The sequence below is a fragment of the Salvelinus alpinus genome, chromosome 13 (genome assembly GCF_045679555.1).
Source record: "Salvelinus alpinus chromosome 13, SLU_Salpinus.1, whole genome shotgun sequence".
Classification (NCBI taxonomy): domain Eukaryota; kingdom Metazoa; phylum Chordata; class Actinopteri; order Salmoniformes; family Salmonidae; genus Salvelinus; species Salvelinus alpinus.
In genome coordinates, this window is record NC_092098.1 from 19047079 (window position 1) to 19068176 (window position 21098).

The window sequence follows — 21098 nt, forward strand, 5'->3', positions numbered from 1 at the left end:
AAATGTCACATGGCACGTGCAATAATATACCATTCTGTTATCTCTTCAATAAAAGTGGTGAATAATATTATTAATGTATTTTATTGAAGAGATAACACAGTGGTATTACTGAAAGCCATATGCATATTCAACAGTCAGTTTAATTATAATACTTTTCCCCCTGACTGCTGCCATTTAGGGTATGTAGGCTACAGTGTAACCAGTCTTCTGTGGCAGTATGAGTTGGCTGTTCCTGTTGTAGTACTGCATGAGTTAACCTCTCTCTCTCTCTCTCTCTCCCACTTCACTCTCTGTTACTCTGTCCCATGTCCCCACACAGAGCATGCTCAAAACACATACCGTGTGAGTTCGGATGGCTCTCTGTGGGTGACGTTTGCCAGCGGCATGGAGGTGACCCTGAACACGGAACCCCACATCTCGGCGGGCGTGGTCAACCCCACGGTGGGCAAGTGTAACATCACCCTTCCGGGCGAGAATGCTTACAGCGTCATCGAGTGGAGGCAGAGAAGAGACCAGGCGAAAGGGAACTACACAGCCTACGAACGCAGGCTCAGGGTAAGGAAGAGACAGAACAGACTGTGTGAGCACAATACCCCTCACCATATGTTTTGTGTGGGAGGACTGTCTACATGTGGTACAATACAACAGTGTGTTGAAGGTGTTACTTACAGTACAGCAGAACGATTGTCTCCCTACGGGACTTTGATGACTCTTCCATAACACTATAGGTCATGGTAAATGGAAGATATACAGTGCCTTCAAAAAGTATTCATACCCCTTTTTTTCTCACCCATCTACACACAATGACGAAGTGAAAACACATTTTTGTAAATATTTGCACATTATTCTTTTTAAAATTCTTCAAGCTCTATAAAGTTGGTTGTTGGTCATTGTTAGACACCCATTTTCAAGTCTTGCAATAGATCTTCAAGCCAATTTAAGTCAAAACTGTAACTAGGCAACTCAGGAACATTAAATGTCGTCTTGGTAATCAACTTCAGTGTATATTTGGCCTTGTGTTGTAGGTTATTGTCCTGCTGAAAGGTGAATTTGTCTCCAAGTGTCTGTTGAAAAGCAGACTGAACCAGGTTTTCCTCTAGGATTTTGCTTGTGCTTAGCTCCATTCCGTTTCTTTTTATCCTAAAAAACTTCTTAGTCCTTGCTGATGACAGACATTACCCATAACATGATGCAGCCACCACCATGATTGAAAATATGAAGAGTGGTACTCAGTGATGTGTTGTGTTGGATTTGTTCCAAACAGAATGCTTTGTATTCAGGACATAAAGTACATTTATTTGCCATGTTTTTCTGCAGTTTTACTTTAGTGCCTCATTGCAAACAAGATGGAATATTTGTTCTGTACAGACTTCCTTCTTTTCACTGTCATTTAGGTTAGTATTGTGGAGTAACTACAATGTTGATTATCCATCCTCAGTGAAATAGTGAAATCCCTGAGTGGTTTCCTTCCTCTACGGCAACTGAGTTAGGAAGGACGCCTATATCGTTATAGTGACTGGGTGTATTGATACACCATCCAAAGTGTAATTAATAACTTCACCATACTGAAAAGGATTTATTCAATGTTTGATTTATTTTTATTTTACCCATCTACCAAAATGTGACCTTCTTTGCGAGGCATTGGAAAACCTCCCTGGTCTTTGTGGTTGAATCTGTGTTTGAAATTCACTGCTTGACTAAGGGACCTTACAGATAATTGTATGTGTGGCATACAGAGATGAGGTAGTCATTCAAAAATAATGTTAAACACTATTATTGCACACAGAGTGAGTCCATGCTACTTATTCTTCCTGAATTTATTTAGGCTTGCCACAAGACAGCTTTTCATTTGTAATTAATTAGTAAAAAATAAATAAACTTCATTCCACTTTCACGTTCTGGGGTATTGTGTGTAAGCCAGTGACGAAAACTACATTTAATCAATTTTAAATTCAGGCTGTAACAACAAAATGTGGAAAAAGTCAAGGGGTGTGAAAACTTTCTGAAGGCACTGTACGTACAGTTGAAGTTGGAAGTTTACATACACTTAGGTTGGAGTCATTAAAACTTATTTTTCAACCACTCCACAAATATCTTGATACCTATAGTTTTGGCAAGTCGGTTAGGACATCTACTTTGTGCATGACACAAGTAATTTTCCCAACAATTGTTTACAGAGATTATTTCACTTATAATTCACTGTATCACAATTCCAGTGTGTCAGAAGTTTACATACACTAAGTTGACTGTGCCTTTAAACAGCTTAGAAAATTCCAGAAAATGATGTCATGGCTTTAGAAGCTTCTGATAGGCTAATTGACATATTTTGAGTCAATTGGAGGTGTACCTGTGGATGTATTTCAAGGCCTACCTTCAAACTCAGTGCCTCTTTGCTTGACATCATGGGAAAATCAACAGAAATCAGCCAAGACCCCAGAAAAAAAATTATAGACCTCCACAAGTCTGGTTCATCCTTGGGAGCAAGTTCCAAACGCCTGAAGGTAGCACGTTCATCTGTACAAACAATAGTACGCAAGTATAAACACCATGGGATTGCGCAGCTGTCATACCGCTCAGGAAGGAGACTCGTTCTGTCTCCTAGAGATGAATGTATTTTGGTGCGAAAAGTGCAAATCAATCCCAGAACAACAGCAAAGGACCTTGTGAAGATGCTGGAGGAAACCTGTACAAAAGTATCTATATCCACAGTAAAACGAGTCCTATATCGACATAACCTGAAAGGCCGCTCAGCAAGAAAGAAGCCACTGCTCCTAAACCGCCATAAAAAGCCAGACTACGGTATGCAACTGCACATGGCGACAAAGATTGTACTTTTTGGAGAAATTTCCTATTTTTGTTTCATCAGACCAGAAAACTGTTTGGCTATAATGACCATTGTTATGTTTGGAGGAAAAAGGGGGATGCTTGCAAGCCGAAGAACACCATTCCAACCGTGAAGCATGGGGGTGGCAGCATCATGTTGTAGAGGTGCTTTGCTGCAGGAGGGACTGGTGCACTTCACAAAATAGATGGCATCATGAGGGAGGAAAATTATGTGGATATATTGAAGCAACATCTCAAGACATCAGTCAGGAAGTTAAAGCTTGGTCGCAAATGAGTCTTCCAAATGGACAATGACCCCAAGCATACTTCAAAAGTTGTGGCAAAATGGTTTAAGGACAACAAAATCAAAGCCCTGACCTCAATCCTGTAGAAAATGTGTGGGCAGAACTGAAAATGCGTGTGCGAGCAAAGAGCCGTACAAACCTGATTCAGTTACAACAGCCATGTCAGGAGGAATGGGCCAAAATTCACCCAATTTATTGTGGGAAGCTTGTGGAAGGCTACCCAAAACGTTTGACCCAAGTTAAACAAGTTAAAGGCAATGCTACCAAATACTAATTGAGTGTATGTAAACTTCTGACCCACTGGGAATGTGATGAAAGAAATAAAAGCTGAAATAAATCATTCTCTACTTTTATTCTGACATTTCACATTCTTAAAATAAAGTGGTGATCCTAACTGACCTAAGACAGGGAATGTTTACTAAGATTAAATGTCAGGAATTGTGAAAACTGAGTTTAAATGTATTTGGCTAAGGTATATGTAAACTTCTGACTTCAACTGTATAGACATGACTTGCTCAAATATTATGGATCTCTAGAACTTTTTGGTGGAATATTTTTAGATTCAGACAGTGAAATTGGGAAATCAATTGTATCCCAGACTTCATAGAACATGCACAGAGGGAGATATGATGATGACTGTCAGAGAAAGGAGGATAACGAGGGAAAGACTGTGCAGAATGTTTGACTTATTCCTCCTACCAATTAGGATGAAATGAAATAAAAGCATTTATCGCCCATTTCTAGTTGAGCTGAGGCAGATAGGGAACATTCAGCTCCATTTCTGCCTGTCTGAATCGCTATTTCTAGTGATGGTGAAAACACTCATTTACCATCACACTAAATTCTTTTAAAGCTCGGTGTCGAATCAGCATCACAGATCTGTTTTTTAAACATAACATAGATTGTATCACTCTTATCTCCGGGGATAGAACCGTTTTCCAGTCAACAGATCTAGTTTTGTTACTCGGAGTAACGACTGTACCACTCACTCACCTATCATTTTTGTCTCTCACCATCCCCAGGCTCACAACAGAAACGTGCTGTCCATAGACTTTAACCAAGCCACACGAGTAGGCAAGATCTATGACGACCACCGCAAGTTCACCCTGCGGATCCTCTATGACCAGATGGGTCGTCCCATCGTCTGGTCTCCCAGCAGCAAGTACAATGAGGTGAATGTGACCTACTCTCCAGCGGGCCTGGTGACCAGCATCCAGAGGGGCAACTGGTCAGAGAAACTGGAGTATGAGAATGGGAGGGTGGTCTCCAGGACATGGACCAATGGGAAGATATGGAGCTACACTTTTCTGGAGAAGGTATTCAGTTATTTGCTAGACGTGATTTATCCGGAACAAATTGTTTTAGTTTGTTCTCTGTATGGATATGAATGAAGTGGCAGTCTGTAGCTCAGAGCATTAATCTACTTCTGTTTGTGTGTTCTGCAGTCGGTCATGCTGCTGTTGCACAGCCAGCGGCGGTACACCTTTGAGTATGACCACACGGACTACCTGATGTCTGTGACCATGCCCAGTATGGTGCGTCACAGCCTGCAGTCTATGCTGTCAGTGGGCTACTACAGGAACACCTACAGCCCTCCAGACAGCAGCGGAGCCTCTGTGATCCAGGACTACAGCCATGATGGCCGTCTGCTCCAGACTCTGTACCTGGGCACGGGCCGCCGTATCCTCTACCGATACACCCGCCAGTCCCGCCTGGCAGAGATCCTGTACGACACCACCTTAGTCACCTACACCTACGAGGAGACCTCCGGGGGGGTAAAGACCATCCACCTCATGAACCAGGGCTTCATGTGCACCATCCGCTACAGACAGACAGGTACCTCAATACAGACCAACCTTCTAGCTAACTGGATGGGGAATAGCATGTAATGACTATACAAACGAAGACAAGCCGGTTAAACCTCAGTAATAAAGTATGATCCTCACATAACAAAAAGAAGATGATAAGATGGATTCTAAATGATTGGGATGCCATAAAGGAGCTTATTGATTTTAATAATGGAATGTATTATGACAGGTTAATGTAAGAAATAAAACCACAAATGGTTGTGCCTCTGCAGGAGTTTAAGACAATAAGCCATATAAGCTATATTAGATGAGGAGGCCTTTAGGCATAGCTGAAGATGATCCTTCATTGTGAGCTCTAATCACTATAAGCAATTCTGATAATGCTTTATGTCAGACTAGACTTAAAGTTTGACATATAAGTCTGCTTTGAGAGATTGAGTATACCATCATGAAATACACTATTAGCACCTCTTGAAATATATCCTCTGGCATATGGCCCCAATAATTAACCCATGAGAATGATATATCCTATTCAGTCTGCTAAGTTTAAATCTATTTTTGGGAGCAAAATCCATGAATGTCTCCAGAACTCAGTAGGGATTTGAAATCCCTATAAAGCCAATGTGGAATGGCACACTGATTATATAGGGCACCAAATCAGAACCCATTCTGAAGAGATGGAGATTGGGAGTGCTGCTGTGCACTGATGAGCAATTTCCTCAGCTTCACAGACTTCTATTCTGTCCTTTTTTTAGATGTACATGTCTCGCTGTTGGGGGTCACCAGACTCTGCCAGTCTCTCCCAGTCTCCATGCTAGGCCCCCTGCACAAATCCACCTCGATTTCCTTCTAACGAATTGACGTGAACATGTTCTTAATAGCATCCCAGGTCCTCCACTGGCTGGCCACAATAAGTCTGATTTGAAGCTGAAATAAGCAATCAGGGACAGCAGAGAGAGAGGGATGATGGTAGACGAGAGCATGAATGAGAATCCTTGAGAATATATAGCCTGGCTGGTTGATTTGGCTGGCTCAATTATGGACTTTTACATGCTGGTTTTGATATGGTGTACAGTACACTACATTGCCAAAAGTAGGTGGACACCCCTTCAAATTAATTGATTCGGCTATTTCAGCCACACCCGTTGCTGACAGGTGTATAAATCGAGCACACAGCCATGCAATCTCCATAGACGGACATTGGCAGTAGAATGGCCCGTACTGAAGAGCTCAGTGACTTTCAACGTGGCATCTTCGTAGGATGTCACCTTTCCAACAAGTCAGTTCATCAAATTTGTGCCCTGTTAGAGCTGCCCCAGTCAGCTGTAAGCAATGTTATTGTGAAGTGGAAACGTCTAGGAGCAACAATGACTCAGCCGCGAAGTGGTAGGCCACACAAGCTCACAGAACGTGAACGCCGAGTGCTGAAACACTTAGAGCGTAAAAATTGTCTGTCGGTTGCAACACTCACTACCGAGTTCCAAACTGCCTCTGGAAGCAACGTCAGTCAGCAAGCAACGTCAGTGTAAAGCTCGCCGCCATTGGACTCTCGAGCAGTGGAAACGCTTTGAATCACCCTTCACCTTCTGGCAGTACGATGGATGAATCTAGGTTTGGCAGACGCCAGGATAACGCTACCTGCAACAATGCATAGTGCCAACTGTAAAGTTTGGTGGAGGAGGAATAATGGTCTGGGGCTGTTTTTCATGGTTCGGGCTAGGCACCTTAGTTCCAGTGAAGGAAAATCTTAACGCTACAGCATACAATGACATTATAGACGATTCTGTGCTTCCAACTACGTGGCAACAGTTTGGGGAAGGCCCTTTCCTGTTTCAGCATGACAATGCCCCCGTGCACAAAGCGAGGTCCATACAGAAATGGTTCGTCGAGATCAGTGTGGAAGAACTTGACTGGCCTGCACAGAGCCCTGACCTCAACCCCATTGAACACCTTTGGGATGAATTGGAACACTGACTGCGAGCCAGGCCTAATCGCCCAATGTCAGTGCCCGACCTCACTAATGCTCTTGTGGCTGAATGGAAGCAAGTCCCTGCAGCAATTTTCCAACATTTAGTGGAAAGCCTTCTCAGAAGAGTGGAGGCTGTTATAGCAGCAAAGGGGGGACCAACTCCATATTATTGCCCATGATTTTGGAATGAGATGTTTGACGAGCAGGTGTCCACATACTTTTGATAATGTTGTTGTATGTACTGTATACCTTCATTAAAACGAATTGCTTATATTTCACTTACTTTGATGTTATATATATTACACACTTTATCACTTCAGTAGTGTAGATAACAATTAATTAACCTTGTGCACACCTACACTAAGTATCAGACTGTAGGCCTTTTTTTTGTTGCTCTGTGAGTTCCTGAGCAGCTTTGAGATCCAAATGAAGGTATTGAGCATGCTGTTAGAGGCCTTTACAGAGCTGACTGGGAGAATGAATAAGCCCACATTAATTAACTGCCATTCAATTGCTTCGTCATTCAATCTGCAATTTCAAGCATGACAGGTCAACAGCCTCCAACTTAATTTGCAGTCACATAATACTATCACCATGTAATATTCATCTCCTAAGGACAGAAGTAATTAAAATGTCTTTCATTCTGCTTTAGTTAGTTCAGTCTAAGCAATACTTTGTGCAACCCATATAGGTGTGAACAAAGCAGTTTGATAACCTGGATTAGTATTGGTAGTCTTCAGGCATCTCTGCTCTGCTATTGATGATATGTATGGCTTCAAACTTTGAAGAGCTGCTAGAGTCATGAACATACATTTTATAATTACTCAGATATGACGTTTCATTGTTTTTTAACGGATAATGGTGATTATTCTCCCCACAGGTCCTCTGGTTGGGAGACAGATCTACAGGTTTAGTGTGGAGGGCCTGGTGAATGCCAGATTTGACTACAGCTATAATAACTTCCGGGTCACCAGCATGCAGGCCATGATTAATGAAACCCCTCTTCCCATTGACCTTTACCGTTATGTTGATGTGTCAGGAAGAATTGAACAGTTTGGGAAATTCAGTGTCATAAACTATGACCTCAATCAAGTGATCACTACACACATCATGAAGCACACTAAGATATTTAATGCCAACGGACAAGTGATCGAGGTCCAGTACGAGATCCTGAAGTCTATTGCCTACTGGATGACAGTGCAGTATGACAACATGGGCCGCATCACTATCTGTGACATCAGGATTGGTGTGGATAACAATATAACACGCTACTCATACGAGTATGATGCTGATAGTCAGCTCCAGGCTGTGTCTGTGAATGATAGGCCACAGTGGCGCTATAGTTACGACCTCAACGGCAACATTAATTTACTGAGTCATGGCAACAGTGCCAGACTAACGCCGCTGCGCTACGACTTACGAGACCGCATAACACGACTCGGAGAAATTCAGTACAAAATGGATGAAGATGGCTTTCTTCGCCTGCGGGGCAATGTCATGTTTGATTACAACTCCAACGGGCTGCTTGCCAAAGCGTTTGACAAAGTGTCAGAGAGGAGTGTTCACTACCGCTATGACGGTCTGGGCAGGCGGGTGGCCAGCAGGACCAGTGACGGCCAGCAGCTGCAGTACTTCTATGCCGACCTGACCAAACCCACCAGGGTGACCCACATGTACAACCACTCCAGCTCTGAGATCACCTCGCTCTACTACGACCTGCAGGGACACCTCATCGCCATGGAGCTGAGCAGTGGGGAGGAGTACTACGTAGCCTGTGATAACTCTGGCACGCCACTGGCCATCTTCAGCAGCCAAGGACACATAGTCAAGGAGATGCTCTACACCCCTTATGGAGACATCTACCAAGACTCAAACCCTTCCTTTCTGCTGATCATCGGGTTCCAGGGCGGTCTCTATGACGCGCTGACCAAGCTGGTCCACCTGGGGAGGAGGGACTATGATGTGGTGGCTGGGAGGTGGACCACTCCCAACCATAACCTGTGGACGGAGCTCAGCATCAACCCCAAGCCTTTCAACCTCTACTCCTTCAAAAACAACTACCCGGTTGCAGAGTTACAGGATGTCACCAAGTTCACTACAGGTAAGATTAATGTTGATGAGATCCACTATATGTTCCTTAGGAGATATACACTGCGTGCATAATTATTAGGCAAATTATATTCCTCAGGATTACTTTTATTGTTGAACAAACACAATGCTCTCAGTCGATCCAAAATGTTATTGAACCTCAAACCTGAATGTTTAACAAAGGAAAAGTGAGTTTTGTCTTTCTCTGGGGAATATATAAGTGTGCACAATTATTAGGCAACTAAATTTCAAAAATAATTTTCACTTGTTAATTCTCAATTTTTTTGAGTAAGTGTAACAAATAAGTAACACAAAATGACAATTAAATAACATTTTTGGCCTTTCAAAAATATTCAGTGACCAATATAGCCAGCCTTCTTTTAAATAACTGCCATGAGCCTTCCATCCATGGAGTCTGTCAGTTTCTTGATCTGTTTCATGATCAACTTTCGCTGAAGCAGCAACCACAGCCTCCCAAATGCTGTTAAGAGGTGTATTGTCTTCCCTCACTGTAAATCTCACGTTTGAGAAGGGCCCACAAGTTCTCAATAGGATTTAAGTCAGGTGAGGAAGGGGGCCAGGTCATTATTCTGGCATCTTTGAGGCCCTTGCTGGCAGGCCAAGCAGTGGAGTACTTGGATGGATGTGATGGAGCATTGTCCTGCATAAAGATCATGGCCTTCCTGAATGTTGAGGACTTCTTCCTGTACCACTGATTGAAGAAAGAATGTTCCAGAAACTGGCAGTAGGATGGGAGTTGAGTTTCAGTCCCATCTTCAACCCGAAAAGGTCCAACTACCTCATTCTTAATGATAGCAGCCCATACCAGTACCCCTCCTCCACCTTGCCTGACTCAAAGTGGTGCCCTGTGTCCATTACTGATCCAGCCACGGGCCCATCCATCTGGTCCATCAAGAGTCACCCTCATTTCATCTGTCCATAAAACCTTTGAAAAATCTGTCTTCAGGTATTTCTTTGCACAATCTTGACGCTTCAACTTGTGAATCTTATTCAGTGGTGGTCGTGTTTCAGCCTTCTTGACGTTGGCCATATCTCTGAGCACTTGACACCTTGTACTTCTGGACACTCCAGGTAGGTTGCAGTTCTGGAATATGGTGGCACTGGAGGATAATGGGTTCCTGGTAGCTTGACGTTTAAGTCTTTTGCAGTTAATTTTCTTCTCCATGCGTTTTTTGCGCCCCGGGTGACTATTCGCAACAAAACGTTTGATTGTCTTGTGGTCACGCCTCAATAGTTTAGGTATTTGAAGAGTGTTGCGTCCCTCTGAAAGGCATTTTACAATTTTTAACTTTTCAGTCTCAGTTAAATCTCTTTTTTGGCCCATTTTACCTGAGATAATGAAGCTGCCTAATAATTATGCACACCTTGATATAAGCTGTTATTCACTTTCGCTTTCGCATTACACAAATACATATCACCTGAAAATGATTACATCCAATAAGCATTCAAGTTGATATGGTTTGGAGTTGGAAAATGTGCATAGAAATAATGATAAGAACAGAATACTCACTTTTCTAATAATTGTTCACGCAGTGTAGACAGATATTTAGACAGGATGGTTTCAATTGTGTTGCATGACAAAAGCTCAAATCCAATGTCCTGTCATTGACTCCTCGAAACCTTCTGTCTCCAGACATCAGCAGTTGGTTGCAACTGTTTGGGTTCCAGCTCCACAACGTTGTCCCTGGTTACCCCAAGCCGGAGGTGGAGAGCATGGAGCAAACCTATGAAATGATGAAGACTCAAACCAAGACACAAGACTGGGACCCTAGCAAGGTGAGCTAAACCTAGACTAGGCCTAGTCTAACAGAGCCTAATCTCCAGCCATGTATGGTCCTTAGATATTAGATGACCTGAAAATCCTTATTATCATTAGATAACCATCCCATGTGTGTTTGTCTGCCAGGTTCTGTTGGGTATCCAGTGTGAGCTGCAGAAACACCTAAAGAACTTCATCTCTCTGGACCGACTGCCTATGAGTAAGGTGACTGGTCAGCTGGGGGCGTGGCATGGCCAGAGGCCCCGCTTCTCTGCCATCTCCTCCATCTTTGGAAAGGGTGTCAAGTTCGCCATCAGAGATAATGTTGTCACCACCGAAATCATTGGGGTTGCAAGTGAGGACAGCCGGCGTGTGGCAGCAGTCCTAAACCACGCGCTCTACCTATCCGGCCTGCACTTCACGGTGAACGGTCTGGACACTCACTACTTTGTCAAGTCCGGCCTGCTGGAGGGGGACCTGGGAGTGGTTGGCCACAACGGAGCGGGTCGCGTCCTGGAGAACGGCGTCAACGTGACCGTGTCCCAGATGACGACAGTGGTGGATGGGAGGACTAGGCGCTTCGCTGACATCCAGATGCAGCACGGGACTCTGTGCTTCAACATCCGCTACGGGGCCACAGAGGAAGAGGAGAGGGAGCATGTGCTGGAGGTGGCCCGGCAGAGGGCGGTGGAGCAGGCCTGGGTCATCGAGCAGAGGAGGCTGGAGGAAGGAGAGGAGGGCTCCAGGCTCTGGACAGAAGGAGAGAGGCAGCAGTTGCTCACCACTGGACAGGTTCCCGGCTATGACGGCTACTTCGTGCTCCCCGTGGAGCAGTACCTGGAGCTCTCTGACAGTGCCAACAACATTCACTTCATGAGGCAAAGTGAAATAGGGAGGAGGTAACAGCGGCATCGTGCTTCACTACTGCCGTGGGTTCCCCTTCACCAAAGACAGTCTGTTTTTAGACACAATGATTTGTTGTACCGTTTTTTCTAGAATGATGACGATAAATATACAAAAAAAAGACAACTGCCTTTAAGTGACAAATGATGGTATTTTGTTTCACCTGTGTTCTGATTGTTTTGTTTCTTCTGAGAATTAATTGATCATTTGAAACTCTTGACGGTCTTTCATTTTGGAGTTACTTGGCTAGCTTATGTAATTTGACCTACTTTGTAAGCTGTTAGATATGCTGAATCTGAGATGACAGACTCCGTATCAAGTTCATTACCATATAATTAATCTTTATACATACTGTATCTATAACAGTGTAGTGAATTGCTGTCATTTCAGTTTATACAGTGCATATCTGTCTGCGATCTCTTGAGAAATGGCAGTGACAGCTACTGTCTTCGTTTGTGACTATGAGACTCACTGGCATCGGGAATTTTGCTGCTTTCTGCGTATTTAAAGTTCTGGTGGTACAATGGAGTAGATTGTGTGGGTTTAGACACATGACATTGTATATAGCAAGTGCTTTAGCGAGATACAAGTGCTTAACTTAATAATGTGTTGTTACTGATTATTAATCGTTAATCCTATCAATAGAATTGATCACTGGAGTTACACAGAGCAACAGGAAAAAGTATTCATGCTGAAAACCTGTACAGTACAGTTTACTTTTTTACAAATTGCTTATTGTAAAATATCATGTATTATCTGGGTGGAGCTTGTGCCTTTCTGCTCTTAAAAAAACTTTGAAGGATGACAATTTAATCAAAACATCTCCTTCCATACCATGAAAAGTGTTATTATTTATGTACTGGACTAGAATCCTTATGGACTGGAGCTTGCAGGGCAGACTATAGTGCCCTATGCAAAGTGCTAAATCATAGTGTAAATGTTACAGAAAACCTCATATTGTAATTCACAGATATTACATTCATTGTACCTTAATATTCTGATGCCATTACAAGGCACTCCTTCCCAGTCCCTGATCAGTTATATCTGAGCTAGCAAGTCAATTGGCAGACAGTGCAGTAGATAAGTCTCTGCCGCCAATGTGAAATCCAAACGTCACAAATTAGTTGTGTAAGAATTGTACTGAAACGATGATACGTTTGTAAAGAATGTCCATACATCTAGGAGAAGGCCCATTTACAGTTATCAAGTGGGTAGTATAGACTTTACATATCAGAACAGGGTGAAAAGCAGAAAGAGAATAGAACAGATTCACAGTGGGTAGCTTACAAGAGTCTGACTGTGCACTAGTTACGGGTCAAATGTAGTGAATGTGGAGGAGGATTTTTCAAAGAGAAATGCACACATTGAGTAGCTGTTTAAAACAGATAAAACGGTCTGGAAACATAATTTTTTTAAAATATTTACTCAACATGTATTTTGTCTGTGCTTAATTTACTACAACAAAGTCACATTGTGTTTCAGCATGTCATTCTTCTGTAAAAAGATTGCAAGTACTGTATGCCGTATGCCTCGGCGTCTAGTATTCCACCAAAAATGTGAGGAAATTAGATGTGCATAACATTTCACCATCTTCACAACAGCTGAAATATTTTGAATGCAGCCCCAATTAAACAAGCCTTAGTTAATCAATAGTTTACTCAGTCCTTTGAAACATCTAAGAATCCTCATTATTTCCTATTTCCAAAGACAAACTTTCAAGTCTGGGATGATATTGAACTATTTATTATTTATACATTTTTGGCTCAGAGTATGACCTGTTTGGAGATGGAGAAGAAGGATTTAAAAAGTGAAAGGTTGTCCAGTTATCCACCCTCACACATTACCCATATCCACAATTTGGTTGTATTGTTAAGGATTTTTTATAATTGGGATGTGTATGGTTTGTGTACTGACACTTGTTTTCCATGCTTCTCATACAGAAATGAAACATTAACACTGTGGAAAAAGGCTGAACCTAAAGCATGGAGTACAAAGACAAACACCCTATATTCTGATAATCACTTTAATACTGTCCAGTTCATCAAAAATATAATTCTGTGCAACCGTATCTGTTGTTTTTTTACTTTAATTCTCATTGGGTTGTATTGCAAAAATGAATTGTATAAAATATAGGCTATATGGTATACTATATAACATATTTTGGTTAAATTAATTGATAGTACTCCATATAATTAATAATGCTCTGCCCATTGGTGTTCATATTGATGATACTGTCTCAGTTGGGTAACTCCGAGAGCGAAGACTTTGCCAAGATACATTTGTATGGTATGAAAACACTGATATCGCTTGATTGCATTTTCTACTCTGGGCTTTGACCAAGAGGCATGCATTTTCTGCAAGTGCTCCAGGAAGTGGGTGTAAATAATGAGAAGAAGTTAATATATTGGGTGTGGAAAGTTCATATTTAAAACAAGGTACTTTGAAGGTTTGACTTTTAATAAATAAATGTGCAAATTCTTTATCCATATGTTTTGATGTTGTTTCTTTCATTGTATTATGAAATAATATGAGTGTATTCAGTGGTTTAAATTGATAGCTGTACCATGAAAATAATCAAACACAGAAATTGTTTAAATTGAATCGTTTCACCGTTTTATATATATATTGTTGTCAAAGTTTGTATCTTTGAAGAGGAGCCATCATCTCATAGGTACTGCTGGTCAGTGTTAGTGTGTTGGTTTTCCACAGGGTAGAGGAGGGGCATCGTCAGATGGATTTCCAAAGGCAGCTATCAGATTCCTTATCGTCCCGAATAATCGTGTCTGTACTCTACACTCCGTCTGAAACACAGAAACGCCTTATCTGTTCATTCAGTTCAAGTCAGGATAATTTGCTATTTCCAAAATAACTATGAGGTTTTGTCACTAATACCACATTAACGTGTTAGAATTTTGTATATTCTGTAGCGTTTTGAGGCCATACCTCCTAAGGGACGTGCTTTCTATAATTGGAATGTAAGAAAATGTGTATGAATGTACAGTATATTGTTGTAATTCATGTGTTCCCATGTGGTAATCTACTGCTAACCAATGGATATTGATATCATGTTTATTATTTCTCTTTTCTCATCTCAACTTTCCAGGACCCCTCCTTGATTTGGAACACTGTAGGTATAGACATCTTTGCATCTTTCAGTGAAAATAGCTGAAAAATATAATAACAGCAATTCAATGAAAAGTGATTAAGTGTAATCGTACTGTACAGTACATTACAGTCCAATATTTATGGTATTCGGTAGTCTGTGTAAATTGGACTCAAATTAAATGGAACAACCCGTCTGTATGAGCATGAATCAGAAAGATGGAAACACAGGTGCGTATTTGTCATACAAAAAGGCATGTCATATCATCCATCTGTTGTTTTCATTCTGTAAAGTTGTTATCCCCGCCTTGCTGAGAAATGATGCGTTTTCGTCACAACAGCATTGATGCAAATGTGAATTTATAGCTAAAGTCAATCAAAATGGCAATAACTAAACCTACGATGGATCAACAATACTGTTCAAGTACTCACAGAACACATAGGCAGTAGGTATTGGCCTCACTCTCACTGTCTCGGAGTAGATGGCTCCCATCTTTCCCCACTGCACCCAGGATCCTCTCAGTAGTGGCCTTGCTGATAGCTCCATGGTAAACAGACACATGCTCTATCACACTGAATGAAGCATGCCATCACTATGAATGGTTGTTACTGCATTGTCTGAACTAGAAGCACAAGCATTTCGCTACACTCGCATTAACATCTGCTAACCATGTGTATGTGACAAATAAGATTTGATTTGAACAGCACTGACACACAATCGGTATGGTAGTATTTACAGTACGATAGCATCTACAGGAAATCATATATTCTAAGAGGAAAGAAAAGATCACACATAGGCTTACAGATGTAGGATCTTAATTTGAGCCAGTTTGCTACAGCAGGAAAATAATCCTGCAGCAACAGGAAATGTGAATTCTAATTCATGAAAAGAAGATTGCAGGGGTTGACACATTTTTAGAAAGGGAAAATCAATCTGAAATTTCAAAGTGGAAATTACAAACTTCAAAAGCCTTCTTAAACCTCAAATATGTCCAATACACTATACATTCTCATGCAACACGGTGATCCAATTAAGATCCTACATCTGTACTCTCTGGTCATTAGGAAAACACTTCAGGAAACAGTATTGAAGTACAGTACCAGTATTTACATGAACGTCACCTTGATTTGTTTTTCACTATTCTGTTCATTGTAATATTCAGACCATATTAGTTGATAATATGATGGGTCTGGGTGAGTTTTAATAACTAAAACTACAATTTGAAGTAAAAACGACGCAATTATCAATCAGAGAGAATTCCTTTGCACCTGCAGTTATCAAACCCAGCCACAGAGTGGCAGTAGAACTGCCTATATCAATGCTTGTTACTCAGTCTATGTCCTTGTCTCCATTACTGTTGCAAACAGAAATGTCAGGAGAAAAAAAACAGCAAGTTTTGATTGTATGACAAACAATCAAATGCATGTTCAAATTGCTACAATGTGATGAAAACTCAACTCCTGGCTTTCCCATGTTCAACTTGAGCATGGCCGCAACTGAATATATGTTTTGTTTTCACACTAAGAAGACTACCATTACTGTCTGGCTTTCATTATTCTGTTATATCAAATGAAGAGTGACTGGAAAACATATAATTCATAGCATATCTTGATAAGGGTTGTACATTTGACACAATACAATGTTAATTATGGTTCAAGAGACACAAATGATACAGTTGACAGTAGATGTTTGCATGAACCTTTTCTTGCCGTTTAGAAGGCTCTGTGTTCATTGAAATTTTTGTTACTTATATACAATAAAAACAACATACACATATTACATTATTGTAACTAGTACAAAGGCACATACACTGTAGTTGTATATTTCACACACTTATTATCACAGTGACCTGTGTATCTCAGAAAACATGACAGGTTTACCCAGCACATATACTGTAGATTTGGTGATATAATATCCCTTCCCCCTAACATGAGCTTGGTGGCATGGGATGTTAAACTGACATTTAAATCTATGTTTATATTCCCTCTGTCCAGCCTGCAGGTTGTCCCTAATTAGGAGTAGATAGGGGGGTTAACGTCCCCTGGAGACTAGGCCTGGGGGTCAGTCAGGATCCCCGGTGTCAACTGTTACACATCTGACAGACAGGCCTCTCATAGTCCTGCCATGTAACCTCCCTAGACTAGGGGCCCCTACTGTGTTGGTCCAGAGTCTCCAGTGGCCCTGTGTCCTTGAGGTCGCTGAGCTTCCTGGAGAAGGAGCTGAGCCTGGTGCTGATGGAGTCTCTCTTTTGGGACAGCCTGGGAGCCTTCTCCTCGTACAGCCGCCACAGCTGCTCCCGGAAGTGGTTCCCCACAAAGCAGTAGAGGAAAGGGTTGATGGCGCTGTTGGAGAAGCCCAGGCATAGGGTGAAGGGCATCAGGGTAATGATGGCCTGGCGCACCCAACAGCTGTGCATCACCCCCAGGGTGCTCAGGACGTCCAGGAAGGTCAGCACGTGGAAGGGGAACCAGCAGACGAAGAAGGCCAGCACCACAGCCACCACCATCTTCATTACGCGGTCCAGGTTGCTGGAACTCTTGTCCAGGCTGGGCTGTCCCCCCAGGAGGTGCTTCCCGATGCGGCAGTAGCAGCTGGCGATGACTGTGAAAGGCACCAAGAAGGCCAGGATGTTCTTGGTCAGGGCCAGGCCTGGGAACCAGTAGGGCTGGGTAGGTGGGTAGATGAGGACGCAGGCCGTGACCCCCAGCTCCTTCAGGTGGTAGGTGTCTCGGAAGGCCATGGTGGGGATGGTCATGAGGCCGGCGATGGTCCAGATCACACCGCTGACCACTCGCGCCCGACACAGGTTCCTGCTGCACTGAGACTGGAGGGGATAGACAATGGCTCTGTATCGGTCCACACTCATACAGGTGATGAAGTAGATGCTGGCGTAGACGTTCAGGGAGAGGAGGCAGCCACACAGCTTACACATCAGCCCACCAAACATCCAGTTGTAGTCAAAGGAGTAGTAGACTGCCCAGAAAGGCAGGCTGATCAGGAACAACAGATCTGAGAGGGCCAAGTTTACAATGTAAGTGTTGGCCACTGTTTTACGGTTGGACTTTTGACATAACACGAACACCACCAAGATATTGCCCACGAAACCAAGGACAAAGATGACACTGTAGATGGTGGGGATCAGCTTGTTCTGATGCAGCGAGGGGGAGATGGAATCACATGAGGAAGAATTGATCATTAGATCTTCTGACGAGTTGGTGGCCATTGAGAGGTTAGAGTGTGTCGATGCCATGGGTACTCTGTGTCCGTGATTGCTTTTACAGCCAACTCCCACTAAGGCCTGTAAGATTAACATAAAATCAGCAACATTTTAAATTAGAGAAACAAAGTCTCCTAACAAAATCAAATATCTGTAACCTAAAATACATGCACTAGTTGCAATAAGTTTTGTAACTAAAACACAATGAGACAGTTTTGGCAAGCATGGTAAGAAATTGCTCAATGTTAGTAGACACATACAGGGTGGGCCAACTGAAGAATGAGGTGTTCTCAGCCAAGACTGAATATATTACATTCTGATGACAGCCAAATATTTTTGTGATAATAGCCGTATGTAAAATAATCGTATTATAGGGGGTTATTCTGTATTTTTCTAGCCCCTCTAACAGCAGATGTAAGAATCCCCAAGCACTTTTCATTGTCATTTTGTCCTGAACCTAATGGAAAAAGAAATGCATTTGTACAGCCCATTTGGGACTTGCTATTTGGACTGCGTTGTTTTGAGAATATGTATTGGATAGTCCTCCTCTGTGCAGGCTCCAGGCTGGAGTCCATCTGGATAGTGTTAAATAGGAGGAGACAGAAGGAACATGTGGTTGGTTGTTTTAGAGGGCTCTGGGGGTTCTAGGGTTGGACATAATCCCCTCTCCAGTGTCCCTTTGCATGAGAAACTCCCCTACATGCAGTAGTCTATGCCAATGGTTCCCAAACTGTGAGGAACTCAGTCCGGCTTTAAAATCGCTCTTGAAAGTTGTAATAGTAGAATGCACAAGGTCCAATTTCGAAACTAGGTAGTGATTCATCAGTTCCTCTTGTCATGTCAGTCATTGCATACCTTATAGAGCTATTTATAACTTGTCAGAAATGTCCAGAACAACTAGACCATGTCAGCTAACGTTTTTTTATTTTGGTTTTTTAACCCATAGATTTTGTTGTAATTTTTTGGTCACTCTAACACATGAATACACATTGGACATGGCAAAATGTATAGAATTGCACGAAAATGTGCGTTAAAACTACTCAATTTTCTTTGCACCCCATTACAAAATGTGTAGAATTGCAGGAAATAAGCTTTAAACCTGCCAAATTCTGTCCACCAACAAGAGGGGGGTGAACAGTTTGTGTCATAAACAGTGCTTGTGCCCATAGAAATAAACGTGGCGCACACACGCAGAGGGTACGCGGGATGTTCCCCAATGCTGGAAGGGGGTCCCCAAGTGAAAGAGTTTAGGAACCCCTGGTCTAAGCAACCAGCAGCACATGCAGTATAGAAAAGTAATGCACGTTGCATAGCATGGTGACTGGCTGGCTGCTGCGATCCCTCAGGAGATCTTTTAAGATCTTCCTTATTATAAAAAAACATTTTGTATTTGAAAGTGTGATAAAAGTAGAGCAACATTAATAAGGTGATTTGGATGGATTTTCATTACCTTTATTCTATCTGAAAGTATTGTACATGTATGTAATATATTTACATTTATATCTCAATATTTATTACATACGTAATACACTGAGTGTACAAAACATTAGGAACACCTTCCTAATATTGAGTTACACCCACTTTTGCTCTCAGAACAGCCTCAATTCGTCGGGACATGGACTCTACAAGGTGTTGAAAGTGTTCCACACGGATGCTGGCTCATGTTGACTCCAATGCTTCCCACAGTTGTGTCAAGTTGGCTGGATGTCCTTTGGGTGATGGACCGTTCTTGATACAAACGGGAAACTGTTGAGAGTGGAAAAACCCAGCAGCGTTGCAGTTCTTGAGGCACTCAAACCGGTGTGCCTGGCACCTACTACCACACCCCGTTCAAAAGGCACTTAAATCTTTTGTCTTGCCCATTCACCCTCTGAATGGCACACACACACAATCCATGTAAAAAAAAAAACATTCTTTAACCTGTCCTCCCCTTCATCTACACTGATTGAAGTGGATTTAACAGGTGACATCAATAAGGGGTAATAAATAATAGCTTTCACCTGGTCAGTCTATGTCATGGAAAGAGCAGGTGTTCCTAATGTTTTGTACACTGAGTGTCAATTGAAACTAATATAATTGGAGGAGGTACTGTAGATTCAATTTATCACCACATATAAATAATTAGTCACATTGTGTATAGAAAATCGAATACTTTCGGTGTGTTATGTATCATTAGTTTTACATATTGAAAATCATTAATAGATGTTATATAAGTAATATCACAGTTCTACTGTATCAACTTTAGTGTGACAAAACGTTCTAGCAATATGTTAAACTTTTAAACCTGTGAAAGGAGTTCTTAACAGAGTAGTTCAGCTCTTGAAATTGAGAAAAACACTCAAATATTCTCCGTAGGGTTATTTTAAAATACTCTGCACTAATAATGAGGCTAATAACAGAGACTTAAAGTATAATAGAGAGCATCATTTTGAATACTGATTACATACAAGTTTCCTCTGCAATGAAATTAGAATGTACAATTTTAATTAATCCCTTTGATATAATTACACTTTCTTTCAAGATAACATAAAAATGACTATTTAAAAATCTCAAAGCCACTATAATGTTCACAAAGTCGATTTACCTTATATCTTCTCCTGTTCAGTGAAAGTTAGTCCCGTGATGTGTTTGCCTGAACACTGGCTGTATGAAGACTTGGTTCTGTGGTTTTTATGTCCTGGCCCATAGGGAGTCATCCATGTCTATGAAAGAGGAACTTGACCACATGCCAGCATTATGGGCCAGGCCAGGCATTCGTCACTCCTCTATGTCCCGCTCCCCTCATAAAAACAAGCTGACGTCTAGAGACATAGTACAGGGGTACTTAAAGGTACAATCTGCAGTTACTACATACATTTTTGGACTTTTAAATTAATGATATAGACCCATTGATTCTTGAAGAATATAACTTATGAGCTTAGCTCCACTGTCGTACCCCATCAGAACCTAAAATATAAACTTGTTTTACTCCAATGTTTGCAAACAATGTAAATGTTAACAAACACTGTACAGCCTCAAATCATGATTAAAACTATACTTTTGATATCATGGATGGTCAGTCCTTCTATGCATAGCTCTGCCCATGAGTTTGGGAGGGGTTAC

General features: G+C 41.9%; 2 protein-coding genes across 4 annotated transcripts in view; one reads left to right on the top strand and one right to left on the bottom strand.

The window, feature by feature from the left end:
- LOC139537260 (teneurin-1-like) overlaps positions 1-14164 on the top strand; it is a 184481-nt gene extending 170317 nt beyond the window's left edge. For all 3 annotated transcript variants that reach the window (XM_071338378.1, XM_071338379.1, XM_071338380.1), the window contains exons 27-32: positions 320-555; positions 4151-4444; positions 4574-4964; positions 7786-9006; positions 10648-10790; positions 10921-14164. In XM_071338378.1, the coding sequence (XP_071194479.1) occupies positions 320-555; positions 4151-4444; positions 4574-4964; positions 7786-9006; positions 10648-10790; positions 10921-11676 (3041 nt within the window). In that variant the 3' untranslated portion in view covers positions 11677-14164. The remainder of the gene's footprint in view (positions 1-319; positions 556-4150; positions 4445-4573; positions 4965-7785; positions 9007-10647; positions 10791-10920) is intronic.
- Positions 14165-14727: 563 nt separating this feature from the next.
- On the bottom strand, positions 14728-20731 carry agtr2 (angiotensin II receptor, type 2). Its single transcript, XM_071338381.1, has 2 exons — positions 20581-20731; positions 14728-18077 (listed from the first exon to the last, which is right to left on the bottom strand). Exon 2 carries the CDS (start codon positions 18027-18029, stop codon positions 16920-16922), a length of 1110 nt encoding a protein of 369 aa, XP_071194482.1. The 5' UTR covers positions 18030-18077; positions 20581-20731; the 3' UTR covers positions 14728-16919.
- Positions 20732-21098: the final 367 nt, after the last annotated feature.

Excerpts from the sequence above, each read along its gene's own strand:
- agtr2 (XM_071338381.1), bottom strand. The coding sequence starts at position 18,029 with ATGGCATCGACACACTCTAACCTCTCAATGGCCACCAACTCGTCAGAA.